The 24,479-nt window shown below is 42.9% G+C and overlaps 1 protein-coding gene across 1 annotated transcript; it reads right to left on the bottom strand.

Moving 5' to 3' along the window:
- Positions 1 to 3,510: 3,510 nt before the first annotated feature.
- Positions 3,511 to 23,019, bottom strand: LOC128122514 (uncharacterized). Its single transcript, XM_052758144.1, has 3 exons — positions 22,711 to 23,019; positions 14,670 to 15,902; positions 3,511 to 10,727 (listed from the first exon to the last, which is right to left on the bottom strand). The coding sequence occupies exons 2-3, from the start codon at positions 15,879 to 15,881 to the stop codon at positions 9,411 to 9,413; spliced, it is 2,529 nt and encodes an 842-aa protein (XP_052614104.1). The 5' UTR covers positions 15,882 to 15,902; positions 22,711 to 23,019; the 3' UTR covers positions 3,511 to 9,410.
- Between the last annotated feature and the right edge of the window lie 1,460 nt (positions 23,020 to 24,479).

Genomic DNA, 24,479 nt, shown 5'->3' with positions numbered 1-24,479 from the left:
CCGTACAAAGGAATGTACAAATGTACAAAGGAACGAGTCTGTGCCTGACTCTGGAGCTGGCTTCTCAATGCAGATAAAATACTTGAGCTGAGTCAAACTGGAAGGGCACACAGACAGCCTTTCAACCCTATCTTGAGATTCTTATTCCATGGGTAGCGTAGGTGAGGGGTCATGTAGGTGAGGGATCATGTAGGTGAGGGGCTCATGAGTTCTCATACTATCAGGGTAACCTAGGTATTGTCTGTGGGTGGTTCTGACAGTGGGGGTTTAACCCTCTAAGGAAAATGAGGAGGTTCCAGTAGAGATTCCCTTAGATCTGAGTAGCACATTCTATTCACTTTCCCCCAGACTTGAGCCCCATCAGAGGAGCCAGGAAGCACGAGTAGGCAGATAAAAGGGATGTTCATCTCCTCACTGTTGTGTTGGATGAGTTTAAGCAGAAAATAATGTCTGCTAGCTGCTGCAGAAGACCATCAGAAGGGTGGAGAGTGCCTCAGAGATTAAGAGCGTTTGTTGCTCCTGCAGAGGACCCAGGTTCAATGTCCACCATTGACATGGTGCCTCACAACCTTCTTTAATTCCCATCCCAGAGGATCTGATGCCCTCTGTGGGCACAAGGTATGCATATGGTGCACTTACATACAGGAAGAAAACACTCATTGACAGAAAAAAAAACTAAATACATCTTTAAAAAGAAAAGCATCAGAAAGGGGCCCTGAGGTGAACTCCCCGTGTGGAGTAAACCAGACCTCCAGCTCTCCTGTCCTGGTGTCAGGAGTCCAATTTCATGTTAGCTCACAAACAGGGTTCTAATGGTTAGTCTCCACTGTCATTTTATTGACTTTAAAATTATGTAGAGAGCCAACTTCTGGTTGTATCTGTGGGTGTATTTCTAGGGCGGTTTAGTGGTGGTAGCAAGACCCACCCTGACTGTGGGTGGCACCATTTCCTGCACTGAGGGCAGAGATGAGATCAAATCACCAGCATCAGCTTTTGTTGCTCTGTTTCTGCAGTGTGATGTGACCAACTGTCCCATGCTCCTGCTTTCATACCTTGGTGCCACCATGGACTGTGTGACCGTTTGAATGAGAATGGTTCCCATAGGCTCATAGGTCTGAACACTTTGAATACAGTTGGTGGGATGTTTGGGAAGGATTAGAACGTGTGACCTTGTTGGAGAGGTGTGTCCCTGGAGGTGACCCTGAAGTTTCAAAAGTCCATGCCATTTCCAGTTAGCTCTCTGTGCCAGCTGCTTGTGGGTATAAGTCCCCAATCAAATGCTTTCTTTTCCATGTTGCTTGGTCATGGTGTTTTATCAGAGTAATAGCTAAGTAACTATGACAGATGGCAGCTCTTCATAAACCACAAACAAAAATACACCCTTGATTTGAAGTTGTCTTTGTCAGAGAAACGAATAGGAAAAGTAAGTGAGGCCCTCCACTTACTTGCTATGGAATGACTGTGGCTAGATGCCACTTTCCTCCTGAAGTGTCTCCTCTCTCTCTCTCTAAGGAAATAGCTTGAGTTCAGGGAGAGCTTGAGGAAAGGCTTGAGGAAAGATCCTCCAACGACTCTTTTTTTTTGGTTTTTCGAGACAGGGTTTCTCTGTGCAGCTTTGCGCCTTTCCTGGAACTCGCTTTGGAGACCAGGTTGGCCTCGAATTCACAGAGATCCACCTGGCTCTGCCTCCTGAGTGCTGGAATTAAAGGTGTACTCCACCACTGCCCAGCTCCTCCAACGACTCTTATCCAGACGAGGAAAGGAAGGGGTGAGGTGAGAAGTTCTGAAATCCTCCTAGGACATCCAGAGCTCAAGAAAGAGGAGCAGCTGAGAGTGCTCTGATCTTCCTGAGTTTCCTTCCAGATCTGGTCCACTGAAAGTCCCTGTTCTCTGTTCTATGATTTCTACCCCTCAGTTCTTCCTGCCCAGACCCTATAGGGTGGAGTCAGCAGTGAGGGCTGGTTTGGTTCCTATATTTGGACATTGTTTGCATATTCAGCCAGTTCTTCATCCTTCTCAGAGGGTCTTAGCCGAACTCCAGACTTTGCATAATCTGCCCAGAGATGATCACAGTTCAGTCAAAGGGTCAGGCCTTCCTGGGTCTGACTGTGTAAATCCCCACCTGGACCCCATCCACCCAGTGTTTTTCATCTTACCCTGGACAATACTGACTCTGAGAGTCATTCTGGCCCTCAGATGATTGCACACAGTCACCGAGGTTGCTCCCTGACACAGGGTCCTGTCTCACACCTGCTTCCTCCCACATCACCATCTTCATAGAGAGATGATTTCATCAAGAACGCTGAGAAGTGGTCTCCTGTTAGTATGTAGGTATCTTAGTGGGAAGAGGCACTGAGCTGGGGTAGGAGGGGGAGTTCAGTTTCCTAACAGCTTAGAATCCTTTGGTTAATGGTTGACTCCTGGATGGAGCCAGGCACTGGGTATGTTCATAAGTCATAGCAGCAATAACACACTCATGATATTCCCAAGATGGAAAGGTGGAGTGGGTGAGGGGTCTTCTAGGAAAAGTAGGTGCAGGGCCCAAGGAGCCATGTTTCTTTCAGAAGGTCAGGCCGCTCTATCATTCCCTCTGCTGTTCTGTAATTACTGGAAGTTCTCCATGAAAATCTGAATAAAGAGGAGCAGGAGTCGAGGGCAGAGCTAAGCCTGGGTCCTACTCTGGAAGGAGACAGGCTGGGCAGGATAGGAGCTAGGTGTCTCATGCAGCCCTGAACTGCCAGCGTCTTGCTCTGTTGACCTGAGCACACATTCTGCCTGATCCCACTGCCCTATCTCCTCTTTCTTATGCTGCACCATCACCCATTTCTCTGTGCCTGGCTTCCTCCCACTCAAGCAGGAAAGGGTTGGGGGTAGGTGCAAGCACCTGTATCAAAGGTTTGTAACTGTATCTTCACTCAGTACCAAGCCTGTCCTTTTCTTTCCATCTGTCTGTCTGTTTTTTTTACTCTGTATAACTGGAAGTCATCTAGGGGATTGTAGCATCCTCCCCTTGGCATGAACAAGAATTGAAATGACTGGGAACGAGAGAAGACCAAGTCAGACCATCTTGTGGGTGCTGGGAATCGAGCCTGGGTCCTCTGGAAGAACAGCCAGTGCTCTTAACCATGAAGCCATCTCTCCAGCCCCTCCTGATACACACCTCACCAGAGCAGGATGAAGGTTTCTGTAATAAATCATTTCTGAAACCAAACTGCTTCCTTTCACAGCATTCATAGCTATGCCCCACACTGAGGGAAGGGAAACCTGGGCCTGAGCTTCTTGGAGAAAATCTCTAAGAAGATAAGCTCCCTCTTTATAAGGAGACAGGGCCAGAGAGCCAGCTGCAGTCAGGAAGAAAGGACCAAAGGCCACAAACATGTTTGTCTGTCCTTCTTAAAACAAAGCAATTTTGTCCCCCCCTTTCCTCTGTCTCCATAATATTTTAAAAGGTATAATTTTTATTAATACTTTGAGTATTTTATACATGCACAGAATGCAGTTTGATCATATTCACTCCCAGTCTTCCCCTGACTCTGCCTAGGCCCACTCCTACATCCCATATTTCCTTCCAAATTCATGTCATCTTTGTCTCTTTTATAAATTACAATCCAGAGTCCAATTTGTGCTGTCCATGAGGGTGGGGTCACTCTTTTTTTCTACCAGGATTCATGCCCGTCTTTAAAGAAAATGGATTTTCCCTCTCACAGAATCCATAACTCAATGGAGGAGGCTCAATGGACTCCAGGGCATAGTCTCTCAAGCTCCCACATCTCCATGCGTGGACACATACACTCCATGCCATCTGCAGACACTAGAACTGGCCTTAGATTTCCCATAGCTTCCTTCTTGTTTGTTTTCCGTACTTCATTGGACTAATGAGAAAAAAAAAATCAATGATTGTTTTGCTGCTTAGGGTGAGGTTGAATGTGCAGACGGACTTTGGCATCCCTCCCTGCTGGGTGTGCACTTGGGACTGAAGTTTCTGATGTCCTGCTTCGACAGTGAGATTGTCCTGTCTAGTCGTTCATTCACTGTAGACATAGAAGTGAAGGCACACAGCTGCAAAATGTGCAGTTCAGGTATTCCTCTGGGTATTTATCTGGGTCTGGAATGTCCATGAGGACTGTCTTCCTACAGCTTTTGTTCTCTTGTGTTCAAACAGTGATTTCCTTGTACAGTTTTAAGCATTTATCACTTAGTACAGCATTTTGATGTTTCAACAAACTGCAGGCAGGATTCATGCTCATTCACTCCACACTTACCACACATACCACATATCAATACCACACATAGTATAAATAGACTGGACGTTTGCAATACACCACAAGTTGAATTGGTAGAAGCTCATTGTTGATAATCAATGGGCAATTACTTGTTTTGTTTTTGTTTGTTTGTTTTGTGTTTGTTTTTGAGATAAGGTTTGTGGTAGTTTGAAGTAATTGGACTCCATAAGCTCATAGGGAGTGGCACTATTAGGAGGTGTGACTTGTTGGAGTAGGTGTGGCCCCATTAGAAGAAGTGTGTCTCTGTGGGGGTGGTCTTCGAGGTCTCTTTTTTCAATTTTCCCTCACTCCTACTTTCAGAACATTTCCTGTTTCCTGCAATGTAGGACTCCCAGTTAGTTCTCCAGTACCATGTCTGCCTGCATGCTGCCATGATCCCTGGATGATAATGGACTGAACTTCTGAAACCTTGAGCTACCCCATTTAATGTTTCCTTTATAAGAGTTGCTATGGTCATGGTGTCTCTTCAGAGCAATAGAAGGCCTAACTCAAACAGAAGTTGGTACCAGGAGAGAGGTATTGCTGTGATGGGCCAGACCATGCTTTTTTTTTTTTTTTTTTGAAGGAACAAGTACCTTGGGACTGTGGATTAGAAAAGCAGTTGAATGCTTTAAATACTGCTTAATGGGCCATACTAGTATGAGCATGGAAGACAGTGGTGTTGAATGTGATTTGAAGAACTGTGGGAGTTTGCTCATGAGGTTACAGAGGAGAAGAATTTTAGTATGTTGCCTTAGTAGATCATTCTTGTGATATTTTGGTGAAGAAAGTGGCTGCCTTTTGCCCTTGTCCAAAGAGTCTGCCTGAGGTTGAAGTTAAGACTTTTGGATTAATTCCATTGGCAGAAAAATTCTCAAAATAGCCTAGTATAGACTCTTTCATTGTAGTTATTAGTGTTAACTCTAATGAAGATTTATAATGAAAAGGAACAATCTGAGCAGAGTAAATTACAAAATGTAAATTTTGAGGAGAAAAAACCCATGATGATAATGGGCTGAACTTCTGAAACTGTGATAGAACTTCCCCAATTAAATGTTTCTTTTATAAGAATTGTCATGGTCATGGTGTCTCTTCACAGCACTAGAAATCCTAAGACAGGATTTCTCTGTGTAGCCTTGGATATCTTGGAACTTGCTCTGTAGACCAGGCTAGCCTTAAACTCACAGAGATCTCCTGTTTCTGTCTCCTGAGTGCTGTGATTAAAGGTGTGTGCCACAACTGCCTAGCCGCACAGTTACTTGTATTAGTTTTCCTGTTACTGTGATAAAATACCCTGGCAAAAACAATTTAAGAGGGAAGGAGTTTATTTGGGTTCACAGTTCAAGGCTACAGTCCGTTGTGATGGGAAACACAGCTGATCACATGGCACCTGCAGTCAGGGAGCAGAGAGAGATGAAGGCTGGTGTTCAGTTGGCTTTCTCCATTTTATGCCGTACAAGGCTCCAGCCTAGGGAATGGTGCTGCCCACATTTATGGCGGGTCTTCCCATCTTGATTAACTTAATCAGATAATCCCTTACAGACATTCCCAGAGATTTGTCTCCAATGTGACTCTAGATCCTGTCATGTTGACAGTCCATATAAACCATCACACACAAACCTGTGATGTATAGAAACACTTCCCATATACATGACAAGAAGCCTCCTGTTCATAATGGACTTCTCTACTGACAGCTTCCCTTGCTACATACACTACAGTAATGGCTTCCCACTGTGACTGTTAGTGTTGAACCACACAGAAATAGATTAAAGCCTCCTTGAGACTGGGTCCTGGGTGTTCTCCATGACACAGAGGCAGGTAAGTGGTCACCAAGAGCAGACTGCTCAGTAGATGGTGTCACAGAGGACAATGAATCAGGAAGAGTAGAAATTACTTAGGAATACTACACACTTGCTGTGGTACACTCCAGTGGTTGATGTGACTGTAGAATAGTGATTCCTAGAAGCTAGAAAGGTGAAGAGAGGAACAGAGAGAGTTTGGAGAACAGGTCCCAAAAGGGTTAAATGGAAGGAGTAGGTTGTGATGTGCTGCAGCACAGAGATTATTCTTTAAAATAACCTGTGATGCTCTTTATGAATGAGCACAACAGAGATGCTCAGATGCCCCAGAGACTGGGCAAGGACAGTAAAATGATAAATGTATCCTCAATTGGTCAGCATCTACTATATACATGGACTTATTAATAGTGGCAATTATTATCTGTTAGTAACAATAATTTTAATATGAGTAAGAATATGGAAGCCTGACTTCTCAGACTTTAAAAAATGATTTATTTAGTTTTATTTCATGTTCATTGGTGTTTTGCTTGCATGCATGTCTCTCTGAGGGTGTCAGATGCCCTGGAGCTGGAGTTACAGACAGTTATGAGTTGTAATGTGAATGCTGGCCATTGAATCCAGGTCCTCTGGAAGAGCAGTCAGTGCTCTTAACTGCTGAGCCATCTCTCAAGATTTGATAATTATGTGTTGTTTATTTGAGTCACATTGTCACACTGTATCTACAAGTAAGTACATTGTAACTATAACTTTTTAACTATATATATATATTTGCATATATATGCTGGTATACAGTGGGTTAGGATAATTACGGGGCTTGAGGAAATTAAGTTTACATATTATCTTGTCTAGGTGATGGTACCTGTGGCGGTTTGAAATAAAATGGCCTCCTTAGGGAGTAGCACTATGAGGAAGTGAGGCTTTGTTAGAGAAAGTGTGTCACTGTAGGGTGGGCAGGCTTTCGTGTCTCCTACTCTCAAGTTATGCCCAGTGTGGAACACAGACTCCTTCTACTGACTGTGGATCAAGGTGCAGAACTCTCAGCTCCTTTTCCAGCACCAGGTCTGCTTGCATGCCACCCATCAGGATGATAATGGATGAAACCTCTGAACTGTAACCTAGTCCCAATTAATTTTTTTCCTTTATTAGAGTTGCCGGTCTCAAGGTGTCTCTTTGCAGCAATAGAAACCCTAACAAAGACAGTACCCAAGTATTTACCAAACACCAGTGAGGCAGATAAGGCCTAGAGCACTGGGCTGTGCCTTAAGCTAACAGAGAGATCTGACATGTGCAGTAGTATCCGGACCCAGAGGAACCTGAAACTGGACCCTCAAGATGACCACTGTTGACATATGACCCAGAGCCAACCAGGAAACACCACAGCAGCTGGAAGCAGAGCCCACCAAAAAGTATACACATAAATACCTCAGTCCTTTGTTTAATAAACGAGATTGCTTACAATCTCCAAGAGCCTGTGTCGTTTGGTTCTGTGTCTATTCACCCCCTCCCCCCAGGATCAGAGACAGTGGGACCCCAGCTGCAGAGCAAGCAACACACCAGTATAGATGTTTTGGTTAAAGTAATTTTTAGATGAGATTATATTTTAAAGCATGAGGCTTTGACTACTTCAGATGACCCTCCTCTACTGTAAATACCCCTGTCTAACCAATTGAAGACCTTAGAGGTAAACAAAAATAAACCAAAGCAAACCTTGACACTCCCAAGAAGGAAAGGAAACAATTATTACTGTTTGGACAGAAGCTGTACTATCAACTTTTCCAAGGATTCCAGGCTGCAAGGCTGCCCTGTTGATTATGTGCTTGCCAAGGCACACAGCAGAGTGAGCCAGTGAGAGACAGAGGCAGGGAGAGAAGGAGAGAGAGAAACCAGGGAGAAGAAGAGGAGAAGGATAAAGAAGAGAAGAGAGAGGGAGATGAGGGAAAGAGGAAGAGAAAGGAGGAGAGGAAATTGAAGAGAGAGACATGATAAGTTATGGATATGATAGTACTGTGGTTTGAAGACCACCACATGCTCTTGTGTTAAACACCTGGTCCCCAGCACGGCCGGCAAACAGTTGTGAATGTGGCTGAGCCTTCAGGAGGTAGGGGTTAGGTCACGAGGGCCAGGACTTGTTTCTCCTGCCCCTTGTTGTCACCTAGCTCTTTCTGCCACCTCGCTCCCAGCCTTCTCCTACAGCGAGTTCTTCCTCTCACCAGGTCCCTTCCATATGACAGAGTGCAGGGCTCCAAAACTGTGAGGAAGATTAAAACTTTCTTCTCTTAAGTAGTTTCTGCCAGGTGTTTAGGACTGTGACATAAAAGGAATTAATACAAATGCTATAGAGATCCAAACATAATTATAAGGAGATATGGATATGATATATTGCTTCCTGTTCTCTGAAGAACACCAAGGCAGAGCTAAAATGTCCATGCTTGCTTTCTGCACATGGGATCCCATGCACGACTCTTTACTCACCTTCTAGAAGGGCTGCTATACATACAGAAAGCAACACTGGAATTTTAGCAAAGAGTGATATTAGATGTCCAAAAGTGATACCAGTTCTCAGTAGGATGCTGTGGACAAATAAGCTGTCTACAGCTCCTCATGCTGATCCTCTCAAGCAAAGGAAAGTACTAACACCCCCACTGGACATGAAACAGTAGGTAGTGTTTTGGAGTGATCTTACCACAAGGAAAGACAATTTAATCAGCGCTTGTGCGGCCTACAAGCTGAAGTTTGAACTCATTCAGGTTGACTGATGAAGGATATGGAATAAAATATCCTTGTTTTCAAGGATTGAGAGGACCTGCAGATGTGTTCACCCAACCATGCGTTACCTGGAGGGATCATGGGCAGTGGTCACAGTCCCATCTACCATGTGTCTCTTGAGTCCATCCTGGAGGGAGAAGGAACAATGGTCACAATCTTATCTACCATGTGTCTATCATGTCCAGGAGATACCACTTCATGTGGAGATGTGTGCTGGGAACCAGCCTCCTGTACTTCATGAACATCAAAAGATATCCACCAAGGCAGGAAACTAAGTTCTTCATCTTAGGAAAGTGTGTCAATGCCTGGAGAATCTCTGTGAGACAAAAGATCCAAGTTTAATTGGACAAAAATATTGTAAGTCATATGTATAAAACTATGTATTATAATACATGATATTTTAATGGGAGACAGCCTTTCTCATGTGTTTTTACATGGTTGATAAGTCTTCCACTTGCCACAGTGACAGTCTGTCTCTTAAAGAGGAAAGGGATGGTGAATCCTCTGGTCTTTCGCTGAAAATGATTGCTACTTCAAAGTAGGCTGTAAGTCAGTGCCCAAAGCCAGCCGGAAGGTACATGCCTCATAGCTCCATAGCTGCATCCCAGTACTCTGGGTCATCAGACACGCATGACCCCAGCTTCTGTGACAAAAACTCCTCCTTATTGAGAAGAGTCTTAGCATCACTTGACACGGTATCAATGAAGAGACTTTTCAAATAGTAAGTCTTTCTAAAGTAAAGGCCTGTGGCCAGTGGCCCCCCAGTAACGGAGGAAATATATTCAATATATTTCAATAATTTTTCTTCCAAGGACATGTCTTTGGTCCTTGTTAGCAAATGGAGAGACTTAAGGTGTGCCCTGATTTCATTCACAGACACATTAAAATCCTTGGCAATATTCTCCAGTGAGGCATCATCCAGCCCAAAGTAAGACCTGTAGAGATCCAAGGTCTCCTCTACCTTCTGTGTTTTATCTCTGATCAAGCCCCCAAGTGGAATGGTGGCCCATGCTCCCGCCTTCAAGGCCTCCAGCCAGATCTTCTGTTTCAGGAAATCCCTCTTCCGGTCAATGGCAGTCTCTGTAACACTGTGCAGGGACATCATGAAGATGTGTCGCTTGTGGGCTGGGAGCTCGCTCAGTAAGGTGGTCTCTAGCTCTGGGAAATCAAAGTCGGACACATCAAAGTTAGAGACCAAGAAGACTGGAGGCTCACTGGAGAGGGTCTCCTGGAGATGCTTTGAACAGTCATCTCGGATTTTCTTTAAGACACTGTCCCTATTGAAAGTCTTAGGTTTTCTCCTCTGTTCATTACTCAAATCATGATCTAACTTGGTGCGGACAAAGTAGAACTTGGTATTCATCTTGGCGATGGCCTTGGCCAGATGTGCATCAGTGTCTTTGAAGCGTGTAGCCGAGATGATAACGAAGAAGTCATACTCACCAAACTTCATTTCAGTTAGGTAGTTCTGTGGTGGGAAGGTGGTGGACCCAATGCCAGGCAGGTCCCAGATTGTCACTGTGGGAAGCTTTGGGTGTGGGTATGGCGTTCTCTTCATGGTTGTCTCTACCACCCCAGTGGGGGCTGCACCTTCTTCTTCATCCCACACTCCCCTCAGGGCGTTGATAAAGCTGGATTTGCCCACCCCTGTTTCTCCCGTAACCGCAATGTTCAGTGGGGCTCTGTCGATGTTTCTCAGAGCATCGCTGATCACAGAAGCTGCTCCTGTAAGGTTCCTATTCTCCAGGTGGGATTCAATCAAGGTGATGGTTTCCTCAGAGAGGATTTTGCTTTCCTTCTTGAAATTCTTAAAGAAGTTTTCAAAGCTGGATGCCAAAAGGTGAGCCATTGGAGCAGAGGTTCTGGAAAGCTTGCCTGTAGCTGTTTGCAGTAGAAGAGGCTGAATAAAGGAGAACAGAAAGACATTGTGATTATCGTAGAGCAGAGCAGGACCTAGGATTTGTGCTATAGTAAAGCAGGACTTCATCTTCTGTTTCTTTAAAGGCAGAAGTGCCTTCCCCTCTGTTCCTGGCTGCTGGCTAGATTTCTGGCCTGCATGTCCAGTGTCCTCTTGCTCAGGCTCTACTTTTCCCACGGCTTCCCTTTTTCTTTGCTGTCCAATTCGAGGTCCATTTATTCCACACAGTCTCCTACCCTGGTGTTTATTTCTTATTTAAAATCATCTTTAAATCTGTTTACTCTTTTTAAAATTAATACCCATACATTGGAAAAATCCTGAGGGCATAGATCAGTGTATCAAAAATCTTAAACAACATCTCTCATGGAAAGGCTTTCTGCCTCTTGTGAATGCTTAGAAACATTGCTTCTTAGCCCTCATGACTTCTGGTCTCTTAGCACAGTCATTCTAGTTTCTCTTGTGAAGTCTGTGAATAAAGGGAGAAGGACCATGAGGTGGGGAGTGGACAATATTCATTACATGTGCCACAGAGAGTTGGATATATCACTATCTGTGTGTAATAGACTTTGTTTTACTTAAAGAAGACAAATTATGTCATTTGAAGGAAAGTGAATGAAACTGGAGATTATCATAATGCTTCAGTTAAGCCAGTCTCAGAAAAACAAATACTATTTCTTATTCAAGGGGCTTAGACTTTATATAGATGCATAAGTTATATGTGTACATTTGATATGAAAGTGAAAGTGAAACTGTCTCAGGGGACAAAGGGACTAATGGGTGTATTCTTAATACGCAGTATGTGCTTGTTTGAAAACCTAAAAAGTAGACGAAAAATCATTTGAAAGGAGATATGTGTCTATGTTATTCCTTATTTTTCAACAGAAGAGGTAGACGATAGGCTCAGGAGCAAGCAGACTCAATGGTAAGCAAATTCCCTGTGTGTCCCTGCTTTCTAGCGTTCAGTCTGTAAACCTCAACGAAACAACCAACAGAAATGAAAAATCCCAAACTGGATACATAAAGAGAAAAAGAAAAAAAGAAAGAAGATACAAAGATAGAAAGAAAGAAAGAAAGAAAGAAAGAAAGATAGAAAGAGAAAGAAGGAAGGGTGGATGGAAGGAAGGGAAGAAGGAAGGGAAGAAAAGGAAGAAAGGAAGAAAGAAAGCAACATTAAAGAAGACACTAAAGCATGTGTCCTCATTTTTTAAAGTTAAGAACCCTGAAGAAACGTATTCCCATCAAACTCCTCTGAGAAATTCAATTCTTAAGGCAGAGGGCCAAACTCACATGGGTTTCTATCCAAATACCACACGTTTTCCTTAAAGGTCCTCAGATTTCATATTTTGGACTTTATAGGTCACACGCTATTTCTGTTACATACTCCCAGGTTACTATAATCTTACAAGGACATTAAAACTGTTTCTATTTCATGACTTTGTGTTAACTTTGAGTGTACAAGTTTATCAACACTGATTGTAAAGATACCAGAACTTTGGGAGGAAGGTATAGATTCACAGTCATATTCTTTCCTTTTGATGTTAGAAACACATACAGAGCTTTGGAATTGCAGCTGGAACACATGGTAAATGCAGGCAGTCATGAGAGACTGGTTTCACTCTAATATTTTGGTGTATGAAGATTTCAATACAGAAGCTTCAGGTATACGGAATTCTCTTTGTGATTCTGCCAATCACCTTCCTGGAAGCCATGTCACCAATAACAGTAAGGGGAATGGGGGGTTGTCAATATAGATCCCGCAATCCTTAGGAATAATATATTAAAATATCAAAACTCTCAGGTTAATAACTTGGAATTTTGTGTGTGATGCTGCATTCATGTGTACAGGTGCACATGCATATAGTATGAATCCTTGTGGTCTACCTTTCTCTGCCTCTCCAGTGTTGGGACTGTGTTCACAATTGATTCACAAGTTGAAGCAATATTTAGGAACTCCTGGTCATTGTGGCTATAGAAACGAACATAAATTCATGTATAATGCATCACTTATACTCTATTATTTATGTCATAGTTGCTGGCAATGCCTGAGAGTCCCTAGTCTTGTGTGACCATCGGAGACAATAGTTCTCTACAATTTTGACATGGAATGGACTGAGCCTATACTCAATAACTGCCACCAGAATAAAGATATGGCATGTATATTGTGAAATAAATCCAATATTGCACAACAAGTCATCCTCCTAAGACATATTTTTTTCTGGAGTAGTTGCTTAGTAAGGACATCCTATATAAGTAGAGAGATTTCCATTGAGAGGCACAAATTGCTACACAGAAGACAAGAATTACTAAAAATGACCAAGGCAATGTTAAACACAAAGGATCATAGCTCTATAATAAAAGATTCTGAAGAAATTGAAATGGATGAAATTCCTGTTAAATATTTCAAAAATGATGACAACAATCTCAATCACATGAGAGGGGAGGAAGAAATGTTAAAGGAGGAAATACACAGGATGAGCAGTAGATTATATATGAGAAGAAAGTGAAGAATGGTCTCTGGGATAAAAGGGAGCCATCCAGACAAGCACAAGGGCACGGTGGAAGGCAGTGGGAAAAGGAATGACTAAAACATAGAAGGATGAATGGGAATGTATAATGGCACATTTGTGTGGAAATGCCATACTATAACCCACCATGTTGTATGCGAATCTAAAATATAATAATAACAAAAATGCAATGAGATCAAAGAGAATACTGATGAATGAAATTCGAATGAAAATATAAGATTTGCTTTAGAAAGTCAGAAGTGTGACATTGTGAAAGAAACATTGAAAGTTCATTTTTAATAGACAAGGATATACACACAGAAGATAGGAAGCCAAGGAGAAAAGGGAAGAAGGAAGGAATAAATGAAAAAAGGAAGAAAAGCAGGAAGGAAGGGAAATAAATGGAAGGCAGCAATCAAATTTCAATAATTAACCAAGGAAGTGGAAAGCATTGAACAACGCTCACAAAACACTGATCTCAAAGAAAGCTACAAAAGATGCTAAGATGCCCATGATTATAGCTTATAAACATTAATGTGGTCTAAGTGTCCATACTTCACATAATGATCTATAGACCCAATACAATCTCATCTAAAATATCAGTGTCATTTAAAATAGAAGTAGACTGTGGAATTACAAAATTCACATGGAAACACAAAAGAGTGTAAATAGCCCAAACAATATTAATCAAAAAGAACAGGGCTAGGAGGCATCATAATACTTGATTTCAAGGCATAGTACAGAGCCACAGTAAACAGTATGGCAGTGGCATGAAAACAGGCCCATAGACCAACCAACTGACCAGAAGAGAACACCTAGAAATGTCTCCAAACATGTACAGCCAACTGAGTGCCTCCAAGTCAATCAACATCTCAGTAAGCCTTCAAAAACTAATACTGCACAAAGGGCACATTGTTGACAAATGGAACTGGGCAAACTGGACTCCAGGCAAAACTAAAACTTGACCCTTATCTTTCACCCTACCCAAAAACCAACTCAAAACAGGCCAAAGAGCTTAATATAAGATGAAAATTTGAAGCTCCTATAGGGAAATGGGTATGAAAAATTTCATCAGATTTTTTCCACATAGAGTCCCCAAAGCAGAGGAAACAAATGCAGATTGACAAGGAGGATTCCATCTAATGGAAATACTTCTTAAAAACAAAAGGAAATAAAAATACAGCAATGAGACAATTTATAATGAAAAGCCTTAAGAGTGCATCATGTAACAGTCTCAATCAGAGAGACGATAAATTCTCACCAGGTGCAGAAAATGGATTTGACAAAATTCATCAAAGTCACCATGAAACATTTCAACAAAGTGAGATAGCAAGGTACTTCCTGGAACAACTGTGAAAACCCTTTTTTCCCCCACTGACTCCTCCCAATATGAGAGGTGTTAGAATTGAATTGAACTTACCTTCTCCATAAAAAGCTCTTCTTTGCTAAGGAGACTTTTAACATCATTTGCCACAGTGTCAATGAAGTAATTTTGCAAGTGGAACGCCTTTGAAAAGTAAGGACGGCTAATGTACTCTAATAGTTTATCTGTTAAGGATTTACCCTGCTCTTCTGAGAACAGATGTGGAGACTTAATGTTTGCCTTGAGGTCCTCTAGTGGCATGTGCAAATCCTCAGCAATGTTCTGCAGGGATGCCTCATCCAGGCCAAAGGAAGATCTGCAGAGGTTCAAAGCCTCTTCCAACTTCTCTATGTCATTTTTGGTCAAGCCCATAAATGGTATGGTGGCCCATGCTCTTGGCGTTACTGATTCCTTCCAGATCTTCTGTTTAAGTGCATCCCTCTTCTGGTCTATGGTGGAATGAGCAACAATTGGCAAAGTGAGCATGAAGAGGTGGCGTTTGTGGGCTGGGAGCTCCCTTAGAAGGGTGGTCTCCAGCGTTGGGAAGTCAAAGTCAGACACATCAAAGTTAGAGACTAAGAAGACTGGAGGCTCCTGCTGGGTAACTTCCTTAAGTATACTTGTAACGGAATTTCGAATCTGTGTTAAGACATTCTCTCTATTGAATCTCCGAGGACTACACTGTTTTTGAACCATTAGATCATGATCTGTGTGGGTTCGTACAAAATAGAAACTCCTATTCACTTGCACAATGGCTTTGGCTAGTTCTGCATCATTATGTTTAAAGCGTCCAGAAGACACAATAATGAAGAAGTCATACTCCTCAAACTTGATTTTCTTCAGATAATCATGTGGTTGGAAGACAGTGGACCCAATGCCAGGCAGGTCCCATAGTGTCACACTGGGAAACTTTGAGTATGGGTATGATGTCCTCTCAGTGGTTGTACATGTCACTCCAGTGGAAGCAGCTGCACCCTCTTCATCAGGCCCCACTCCCTGTAGAGCATTGATGAGACTGGATTTTCCAGCCCCAGTCTCCCCCATTACTGCAATGTTCAGTGGGGCTTTCTCGATGTCACTCAGAGCATCGCTGATTGCAGAAACTGTTCCCCGAAGGTTTCCATCCTCTAGGTATGATCCAATCAAGGTGGTTAATTCCTGAGACAGGACTTTGGTTTCCATCTTGAAATTCTGAAGATTGGAGTCAAGGCTGGAGGTCAAAACAGGATCCTCCTTCTGAGGGGGTGTAGAAGAGGAGGTCTGACCCATGACTGGGAGCAGGTGATAATACTAAAGGAAGAAAGAACCAGGAAGTTCAAAGAATTAGTTGTGACAGAGCAAGCCAATGGGAAAGCAGAACCCCTATAATGGCCGCACATTACAAGTGGGCTCTTCCCCCTTTTAATCAGATGCTCAGGACCCGACTACATTTACTTCTGGCCTGGATGTAAATTTAGACTTGACTCATATTCCTTTTCCCTTGACCATTTTCCTCTTTAAAGCACTGTGAGTTCTTCAAGATCAAATTCAAACCTATAACACCAGCACTAAGGATGTTGTGCTATGGATCTCAAGTTTGAGGTCAGCCTGGGCTATAGTACCAAGACCTTTGTCTGCAAAAGAAATTACCCAAGTACAAAGCTTTGTCAGCCTCTTCAAATAAGGTCATATTATGACATGTAAATTGAGTTTCAGGTTTTCAGTTTTACTTTAATAATTGACACGAATTGTAATTATTCAAATTCAACTGGAGAGCACAACCCATGTTCAGAAGAAGTAGTCTTAAGGATTCAAGAGTGGTATTCCTTGTGGTATCCATCTTGGGTTTCCTATGACTGTGATATCTAAGAAACTCCTTTTACTCTTTGGTGCTGAAAACCCTCTGTTTTGGCAATCAAAACCACGTGGTTGTTGTGGTCATAGGCTCTGGGGTGGGGGGAGCTGCCAATGTTGTTTTGTGAAATTCGGCATGATATGCCCATCAATTTTCCATCTAAATGTTTGTGTTTGCATCTGTGAATTAGTACTGTTGTCCACGCTGGCCATGGAAGCTGCTCTTCATAGTGAGTAGGAGTATTATAGAGTAAGTCACAATGGTCAAGGAATTGAGGGTAAGTGATGCTGAATGCTCAGCCATCAATGGGAAGTCTATATCACCCCCTCCAAGGCTCAGTGTAATGCAGAAGAGACGATGAAAAGGGCGTAAGAACTGGAGGAAGGCTGGATGTTTTGACAATGTAAAATTGAAATCTTATCGGGGACTATGGGGTCCAGCCCCTCCATAGTCCCCTCCCAGGGTCCAGGAAGAATCTACAACCAGCTGATAATTAATCTTTGATGAGAAGAAATGAATCTATGTACACGAAACTCCTTAGTCTATATACTTTATTATTCTGTGTCAGTTACAAGCTTATATTCTGCTTTCATATTTAGCTCATTACTAGTCTGATTTCTCTCTCCACTTGTCTGCGGTCCCCTCTAGGATCTATCTTAATTCCTTCATCTAGTTCTGCCCCTTCTAGGTTCTCATCCATCTTGTTCCTTCCCATATCATCTCCTCTCCCATCTCCTTCTCTCTTCTGTTCCTCTCAAGTTCTTACCCATCTAGTTCTTCCATTCTCTTTTCTTTTCTGTGCCCTCCTTGTGCCCTGGAAGTCCTGGTATATATACACTTATAAGCAGTATTCCCTTAGCAGTGCAAAGCCAGGCTTCCAGGGTCAAACGGAGGGGTGATAAGAATCACATAGGGAGGCAATAACCATTAATTATCATTTGCAACCCCAAAGGGAGGTGACCAATGGGGAAATGAATTAACTAAAGGCTAAATTCAGGTAATATCTAAGAAGAGGGCTCTTATGTGCTCAGCTATAATCTAAAACGTGATTGGTAGAAAATGTTAAGAATCTATAAGTTGCTAGGTCAATGGGAGAAAATAAAACTGTCTTCTTTTTTCCTGTGACTCATATCTGTCCAAGCTATCTGCCATTTTTCTGCAGGGTGGGGGAAACTGTGCTCGATCGCTAGGCAACCTGTACAGCTAGATGCCTCTGGTGATAGTTAAAGGGAGATCTGGAACTAGAGGTAAGGTTTGGGAAAGGAGGAAGTAAAGCTTAATTGGCACATCTGCCAGGCCTTCTCAAACAGGTAGCCTGGATGCTTAAGTCTGTTCTTAGAGAGTACAGAGGTATCTGATAAAGTACTTTCCTCCATCTGGGGATGGACCTGGCCGGATGCTGCCAATGATGATAATTACAGGGAGGCTTGAACTGGGGTTCGGGTTGAGCATAGCTGTCAGCGCAGAAGGTTATCTAAATATTCCTAGAAGTGATTAGATAAGGAGTTAGAGGTCTATAAAGTTAGTAAGGCTGTAAGAAAGGAGGGTCCGAGCTCAATTGTGCAAAGCTATTACTGAACATCCACCTGACCTAGGTGGTGTCTCCTTGTGAAATTTGTGTTAAATCAGGAGACTTGCATGTGGACTGTTATTACTGCTGGTCCTTGAAAGTGGCCAAGGGAGATATCTGATTCCAGAGAAAGCCTTTCCTGAGGCAGTTCTCCAAAACCTGGAATGAGTATGTCCAGAGAGTGATCAGTCCACATTGTTAGCCCTTCTTAGGGAAAAGTCAATTGGGAAAACTATGAAGGCACACATGATTTTCATAACAGAATACAGCTGAAATATAACAAGTCAAGTAACACCAAAAACTCCTTGGGATTTGGCTTCCTCTGGAGGAATTCCCTGATTTCTCCAGGTAGTGACTTTGCCATAACCAGCTGAGTTCTTATGATAAATTCCTGCAGCCTGCAGCAAAACCTTGAAAGAGTAAACACTCAAATAATTCAGTCAATTAGTGCGCTAATGAGCTGTAGAGACAGTCATGAAGAGACTATATAAAATGACCAATAAATACTTGAAAATGTTTTCAACAGCCTGAGCTATCAGAGAAGAGCAAATTAAAGCTGCTTTGATATTCCATCTGAACAAAGTCAGAATAACTACCATCACGAAACACATTATCAACAACAACAAATGCTGATGAGAATGTAGAGAAGAGGAACCATCACTGTTAGAAGCTGGTGCAGCTCCTACTAAATAAGTATGAATTTTCTTAAGAAAGTTGAGCGCTGGTCCAGGAATCCCATTCAGTTCAACCTGAAGGACTCTTAGTCAACAGACCACAGAGATGTAAGCACATGCATGAAATCAAGTCAGTGTAGATATCTGTATACAGAAAAATGGACAAAGGAAACATGACGTAGACACAATAAGATTCTATGTAGCTGGGAAGAAAAATGAAACCATGACATTTTCAGAAAAGTGAGTATAACTAGAATCATTGTTCAGAGAAGAGAATCCAGACCTCAGCAAGGCTAATATCCCACATTTTATTTCTCAGGCTGAACCTAACCTTAAAAGCATGTGTGTCTGTACCTGTGTTTTTTAGATCCCAGTCTCGAGAAGGGATCATGAAAGGCTGAAGAGGAATTAAGAGAGGTGGGCAATCAAGCAGCAAGGTTATATGTATGAGGGAAGCAGAATCAAGGACTAGCTAGAGGAATAAAATGAATCAACTGGAGGGAAGGGGAGATGGAGGCATATGGGGGGAGGGGCACAGATGAGGACAGAGTACATTGACATGTATGAAGAAGGTACCCTGAAACTCGGTGATTACAATAGATTAAAAAACTCAGCCAGTTAATATCTCTCAGTATCAGCTGGGTGGTGGTGGCACATGCCTTTAATTTCAGTACTTGTGAGGCAGCGGCATGTGCATCTTGTGAGTTCGAGGCCAGGCTGGTCTACAGAGTTAGTTCCACTACAGCCAGGGCTGTTATACAGAGAACAGGACAGAAGGGTGAGTTCTCCCAAATCTTTTGGTTTTATTTTGCTAATGGTGCAGCCACTGGAGGACTAGTTAGTGAAATAACTAAGTGTTGTAGTTTTGTCTTTTCACATACCCATGTGATGGCTCATCTTGGTTGTCAACTTGATTACATCTGGAATAAACTGAAACCCAAGCAGCTGGGAACACCTGTGTATTTTTCTTGATTAGATAATTCGAGATGGGAAGATACACCTTAAATCTGTGCTACATCTTCTGGTGGCAGCCCACATATAAGGACATGGAAGAAGGAAGCTCTTGTTCTTTACCTGCTTGCCATCATTCTCTCTAGCAAGTTCATCTATCCTGCTGCTGGGGCATGTCTTTGCTGGTATATGAACCCACTTCTTAGGGATTCCAATGTATACTGAAGACCAGCCATGACATTCAGCCTCATGGATGCAATAACTACTGGATTCTTGGCCTTTCCTTAGAGAGACATCTACTGTTGGACTAGCCAGATCACAGCTAGTTAGCCACTTTACTAACTCCCCCTTTAACAGATACAGATTCATGCTAGCAGTTCTGCTTCTTTAGAAAACCATGACCAAACTCCCCAGAAATGAGAAAATTCTACCTATATCACCCTAGGTGATGGAAAGGTAAATTGGATGGCCAGCATCTGTGGATATTAATAGGTCATATTATAGAAACAGGTTTCAGAAGATCATCTGCTTTGTTAGGTTATAGCTTGTGTGATCTATCACTAGGAACCACACCAGTACCCACCTCAGATGATCAGAAACAGAAAGTTGACATCTGATGGTCAGCAAGTGAACATTATGATAATAATACAGTCTCTTGAGACTTAGATCTAACAGCAAGAACTGGAAAAGTGGAACCCCATTGTGGTTGTTTAAGCAGGAATGGCTCCCATAGACTCAGGTGTTTAAATGCTTGGCTCATAGAGAGTGGCCCTATTAGGAGGTGTGGCCTTGTCAGAGGAGTGTGTCACTGTGGGGACAGGATTTGAGGTCTCTTATGTTCAAGCTGTGCCCAGTGTGGGATACAGTCTGCTTTTTCAGCCTCTGGATCAAGATGTAGAACTCTCGGCCTCTCTCCAGCACCATGCACGCTGCCATGTTTCAAGCCTTGATGATAATGGACTAAACTTCTTAACTGTAAGCCAGCCCCAATGAAATGTTTTCCTTCATAAGAGTTGCTGTGGTCATGGTGTCTCTTCACAGCAATAGAAACCCTAACTAAGACACTCATGGACACTGAGCTTACCTGGACTTCATTCATGGAATGTGGATCAAAGATAGATGTTAAATTCAGTAATGCATAAAAGGAACTCCACTGGGAGGCTGGAGGGGTGGGAGGATCGAAGAGGGGGATCTTGATTGGTATGTAAAAATGAATAATTTTTTTTCTTAATTAAAAAAAAGGGAACTCAACATGCTTCACCCAGCTCAGAAGGAAATTACAATTTGTAATCCATGGTATTTATATCTACACCCCCACAATCACTATAACACTAACTACATAAAACCCACTTGGCACACATTTCTGTTGGTGTACTCTGAACTAAAGCACACCTGCTTCCTGGAACCACTACACATCATGATAGAAGTCAATAGTGGAGAAACCATCTCATCAACAGGTCCTAGAAGTGAAGGAAGGGCAGGAAAGTTCAGGGGAAGCAGGCAAGGAGGCCGGCACACTGGTATCAGGGAATACACAGCAGAGTGATTGGACATGCCTTCTAGACTGTGGAAAGGACCGGATTCTGTGAGCAGCATCTTTGCAGCTTCCAATTGTCACCAACCGCAGAAAACCCATTTGATGCGGGACCCAAGTGCATGCTCACTCCTAGCACAACAGTGTAAGAAAGAATTTACTACTCAATTGTGCACTTTTGTCTACTATATTGTTGTTCACTAAATTTTAAAATGACATTATCTTCTATTTGGTCAACTTTAACAAATGTGGTTGTGCCTTACCCAATAAACAAAGGAGTTAATACAAAATGAAGGATATTCATGAATAGATTTCCTATGCTAGGGTTTATATGGTTCTTGTTTCATGTAATTAATCTGAATTTCCATCAAAGGACTCAGACATAAAACCCAGCCTAGCTAGCCTTGACATATACCAGAAACATCAAGGACTTTTGAATGTGGGTAAATTTCCTGCCATTACAGATGTACATATGTGTTATGATAATAATTAAAGAATAGATCATTAATTGAGGGATGGGAAGAGTTGGAATGAAAAGAGAGGGAAACTGGAGTGAGGAAGATGTAGTGTTCATCCATGAAGTTCTCAAAAAATATATTAAATGACAAAATAAATAATTTTGACATCTGAAAAAAAAAGAATAAACTTCCTGGTGTTATTTGACCACCATATGGAAAGTTTGAGAGAAAAATTTATGTGCTGATTTATTACAGAAAATAGTAAATACCTCTGCATGATCCTCATGTACTGAGCATGGCATAATCTCTGAAGAGTTTAGAAAACCCCAACCTCAGTAAAGTCATCATTGAAGGAGTTTATGCCCTGCCATAGAGATAGTATCCTCAGTGCAGATAAAATAGTTGATCTGAGCCAGAGAAAAAAGCCGCTTAGAAGCTTCTACTTCCAAACCCAACCCAAAGACCTTCCTAGTCCACAGGTGGTCCAGGTAAAGCTCATGGCTTCTCACAGATTCATTGTACACCAGGTGATACCAGTGGGTGTTCTGATCCTAGAATTTTATCCCCATGGGGTAAAGAAACAGTTACAGCAGAGCTGGGTGTGGTGGTACACACCTTTAATCTCAGCACTAGGAAGAAGAGGTAGATGAATCTCCTTGAGTTGGAGGCCAGGCTGATTTTCATGTTCTAGACCAGCCAGAGGCACACAGAGTGATCCAGTCTCAAACAAAACCAAAAATAAAAACAACAAACAGCTCCAACAACTAATACCGACCCCAAACAGGATACAGCATTGGCTGAGGTATCTGCTTACACAGCCTGCCTTCTTCCCCAAGTTTAAAAATCTCATAAGAGCAACAGACCCAGGAATGCGCAGGTGATAGAAAAGATTGTTGCTGCCTCGATGGGGGATTGGGGTCCTCTGTGTAGAAGACAGAGAAGGGCCCTACTGTGAACAACCCCTGAGTGAAATAAAGCAGAATTCAAGCTCCTCTGCCCTGGTGCCAGGAGTTCACCTTCCATGTCATAAGCAAGTAGGATTTTTAGTCGAGCTGCACTTAGAAATCCTTCACATACCTGCTCCTGAGTGATGATGTGAGTGGCCCTTCTGAGAGGTCAGCTCTTCTCTGGGAGCAAGGTCACTGGAGTAGCTCTCTATGGAATCCTCTAAGCTGGGATGTTCAGGAACCAGATGGGATGCAGAGTGCTGCTTCTGGAGTTTCAGGAGATCAGAACAGCTGCTAAGTAAAGGCTGATCTGCCTGGGTTTCCTTCCAGATCCTGCTCACAGTCTTTGTTCTCTGCTCTTCATTTTCTGGATCGGAATCCTGCCTCTCTGGTCCCTAAAGGGAGGGGCTGCAGTGAGGGAAGGGTTTGGTTTCTAGTCTTTGAACCAGCTGGCTGGTTTACACAAATCAGCTGAATTGTTTCACATCCTCCTTCAGAGAGGGAGGCGGAGCTCTGCTGAAGTGGCCTGAGTTGAACTCCAGGGCTTCCTGAGTGCTTGGCTACCTTGGTAACCAACTCCAGTGTCAGCGCTCCCTGGCACTGACCACTCTGCTTCCTATCTCAAGCCCCTCTGCTCAGATGATGGCATCTATTGCCGGGCAGTATTGACTTTCAGACCCAGGGAACCCAGGGCGCAATGGTTGCAGACCTTGCTGTAACCCCACACGCTTGCTGCGGTCCTGTTGATTTTCTTTCTCTCACCCAGTGGACAATGTAAGTGGACATGTGTTTGTAGGGCTGTTGTCACTCAGATGCCCTTCACCTTGTTGTGAGACAGCATTCTCACCGGCTCAGACTTCACCAATCAGGCAAGGCTGCCTCCAAGTGAGCTCCAGGGAGAAACGGACTATCTCCCTAGGCACTCATGGACATTTCCACTGTGAGGGTGAACATCATCATGTTGAGAGGATAAACTTACTGTGCTTGAAAAAAACAACATTGTTGCTAGCTTGTATAAGCCATGAGGAAGTTGCTCCTACTTTGAATGTACCCTGTCAGCTGACCCGAGATGGGCCATTTCGTGGTGCTGTTGGGCTAGTCTTAAAAAATTGCTGGTTGTTGTAAAACATTTCCCTGCCCCAGCTATTCCTACAGGGTAAAGGGCCACAGGATTAAACAGGCTAACTGCTACGTTCTGCTTTTGTATGAGACGCTTGCTTGCTTGGATGGCTGAGGCACCTGCGGGACATCTGTTATAAAATCAAGCCTTTCTCACACCCAGACAGGATATGAGTTAATTTGGCTCCCCAAAATTATTTCTTTGTGAGTTTTTTGTTTGTTTGTTTTTTTAACCTTTATAATGCTTTGGCTGACAATCGTCAGGGCCTTACCTACAGAACTCTTTGGTTTGGTCCTGGCCAGTTTTTTTTAAATAATAATAATAAAAAACTTCTGAATTACTAAAACCAAAACTTGAACTAAAACCTAATCTCGGAAGGACCCCAGCCCCACAGCTCCACAAAGGAAAATGCTGGAGCAGGGAAGAGCACTGAATCAGATTCCTGTCCCTGTATTGTGTGTCCCTGGGGTTAGGAAGTCTGTGCCCGGTGAGGCCAGGAGTGGGCTGGGTGAGGGTGGGGTTCAAGTTAATGACATCCTGGAGTCAGTTTAATAGAGAGTCAACTTCTCTATGGGATCAGAAACTGGTATGCTCCATGAGGACAGAGGAAAAATTTCTCTGCAAAACGCAATGCATGGGGTGGGAAGCTGGAACAGGGCAGAGACACCATGTTGCTCTCTGAGGTTCAGGGAAGCTCTGAAGTTGACTACTCCTCTAGTGTCTACTGGCAGGATCTTACTAGAACAGTGTGTAGAGAGGAGCACCGGTGGACGATGAGA

This window comes from Peromyscus californicus, unplaced genomic scaffold, assembly GCF_007827085.1.
Source record: "Peromyscus californicus insignis strain IS unplaced genomic scaffold, ASM782708v3 Scaffold_3__1_contigs__length_106647218, whole genome shotgun sequence".
Taxonomy (NCBI): Eukaryota; Metazoa; Chordata; class Mammalia; order Rodentia; family Cricetidae; genus Peromyscus; species Peromyscus californicus.
The sequence above is the reverse complement of the archived record's forward strand: the minus strand, read 5'-3'. Positions and strand labels throughout refer to the sequence as shown.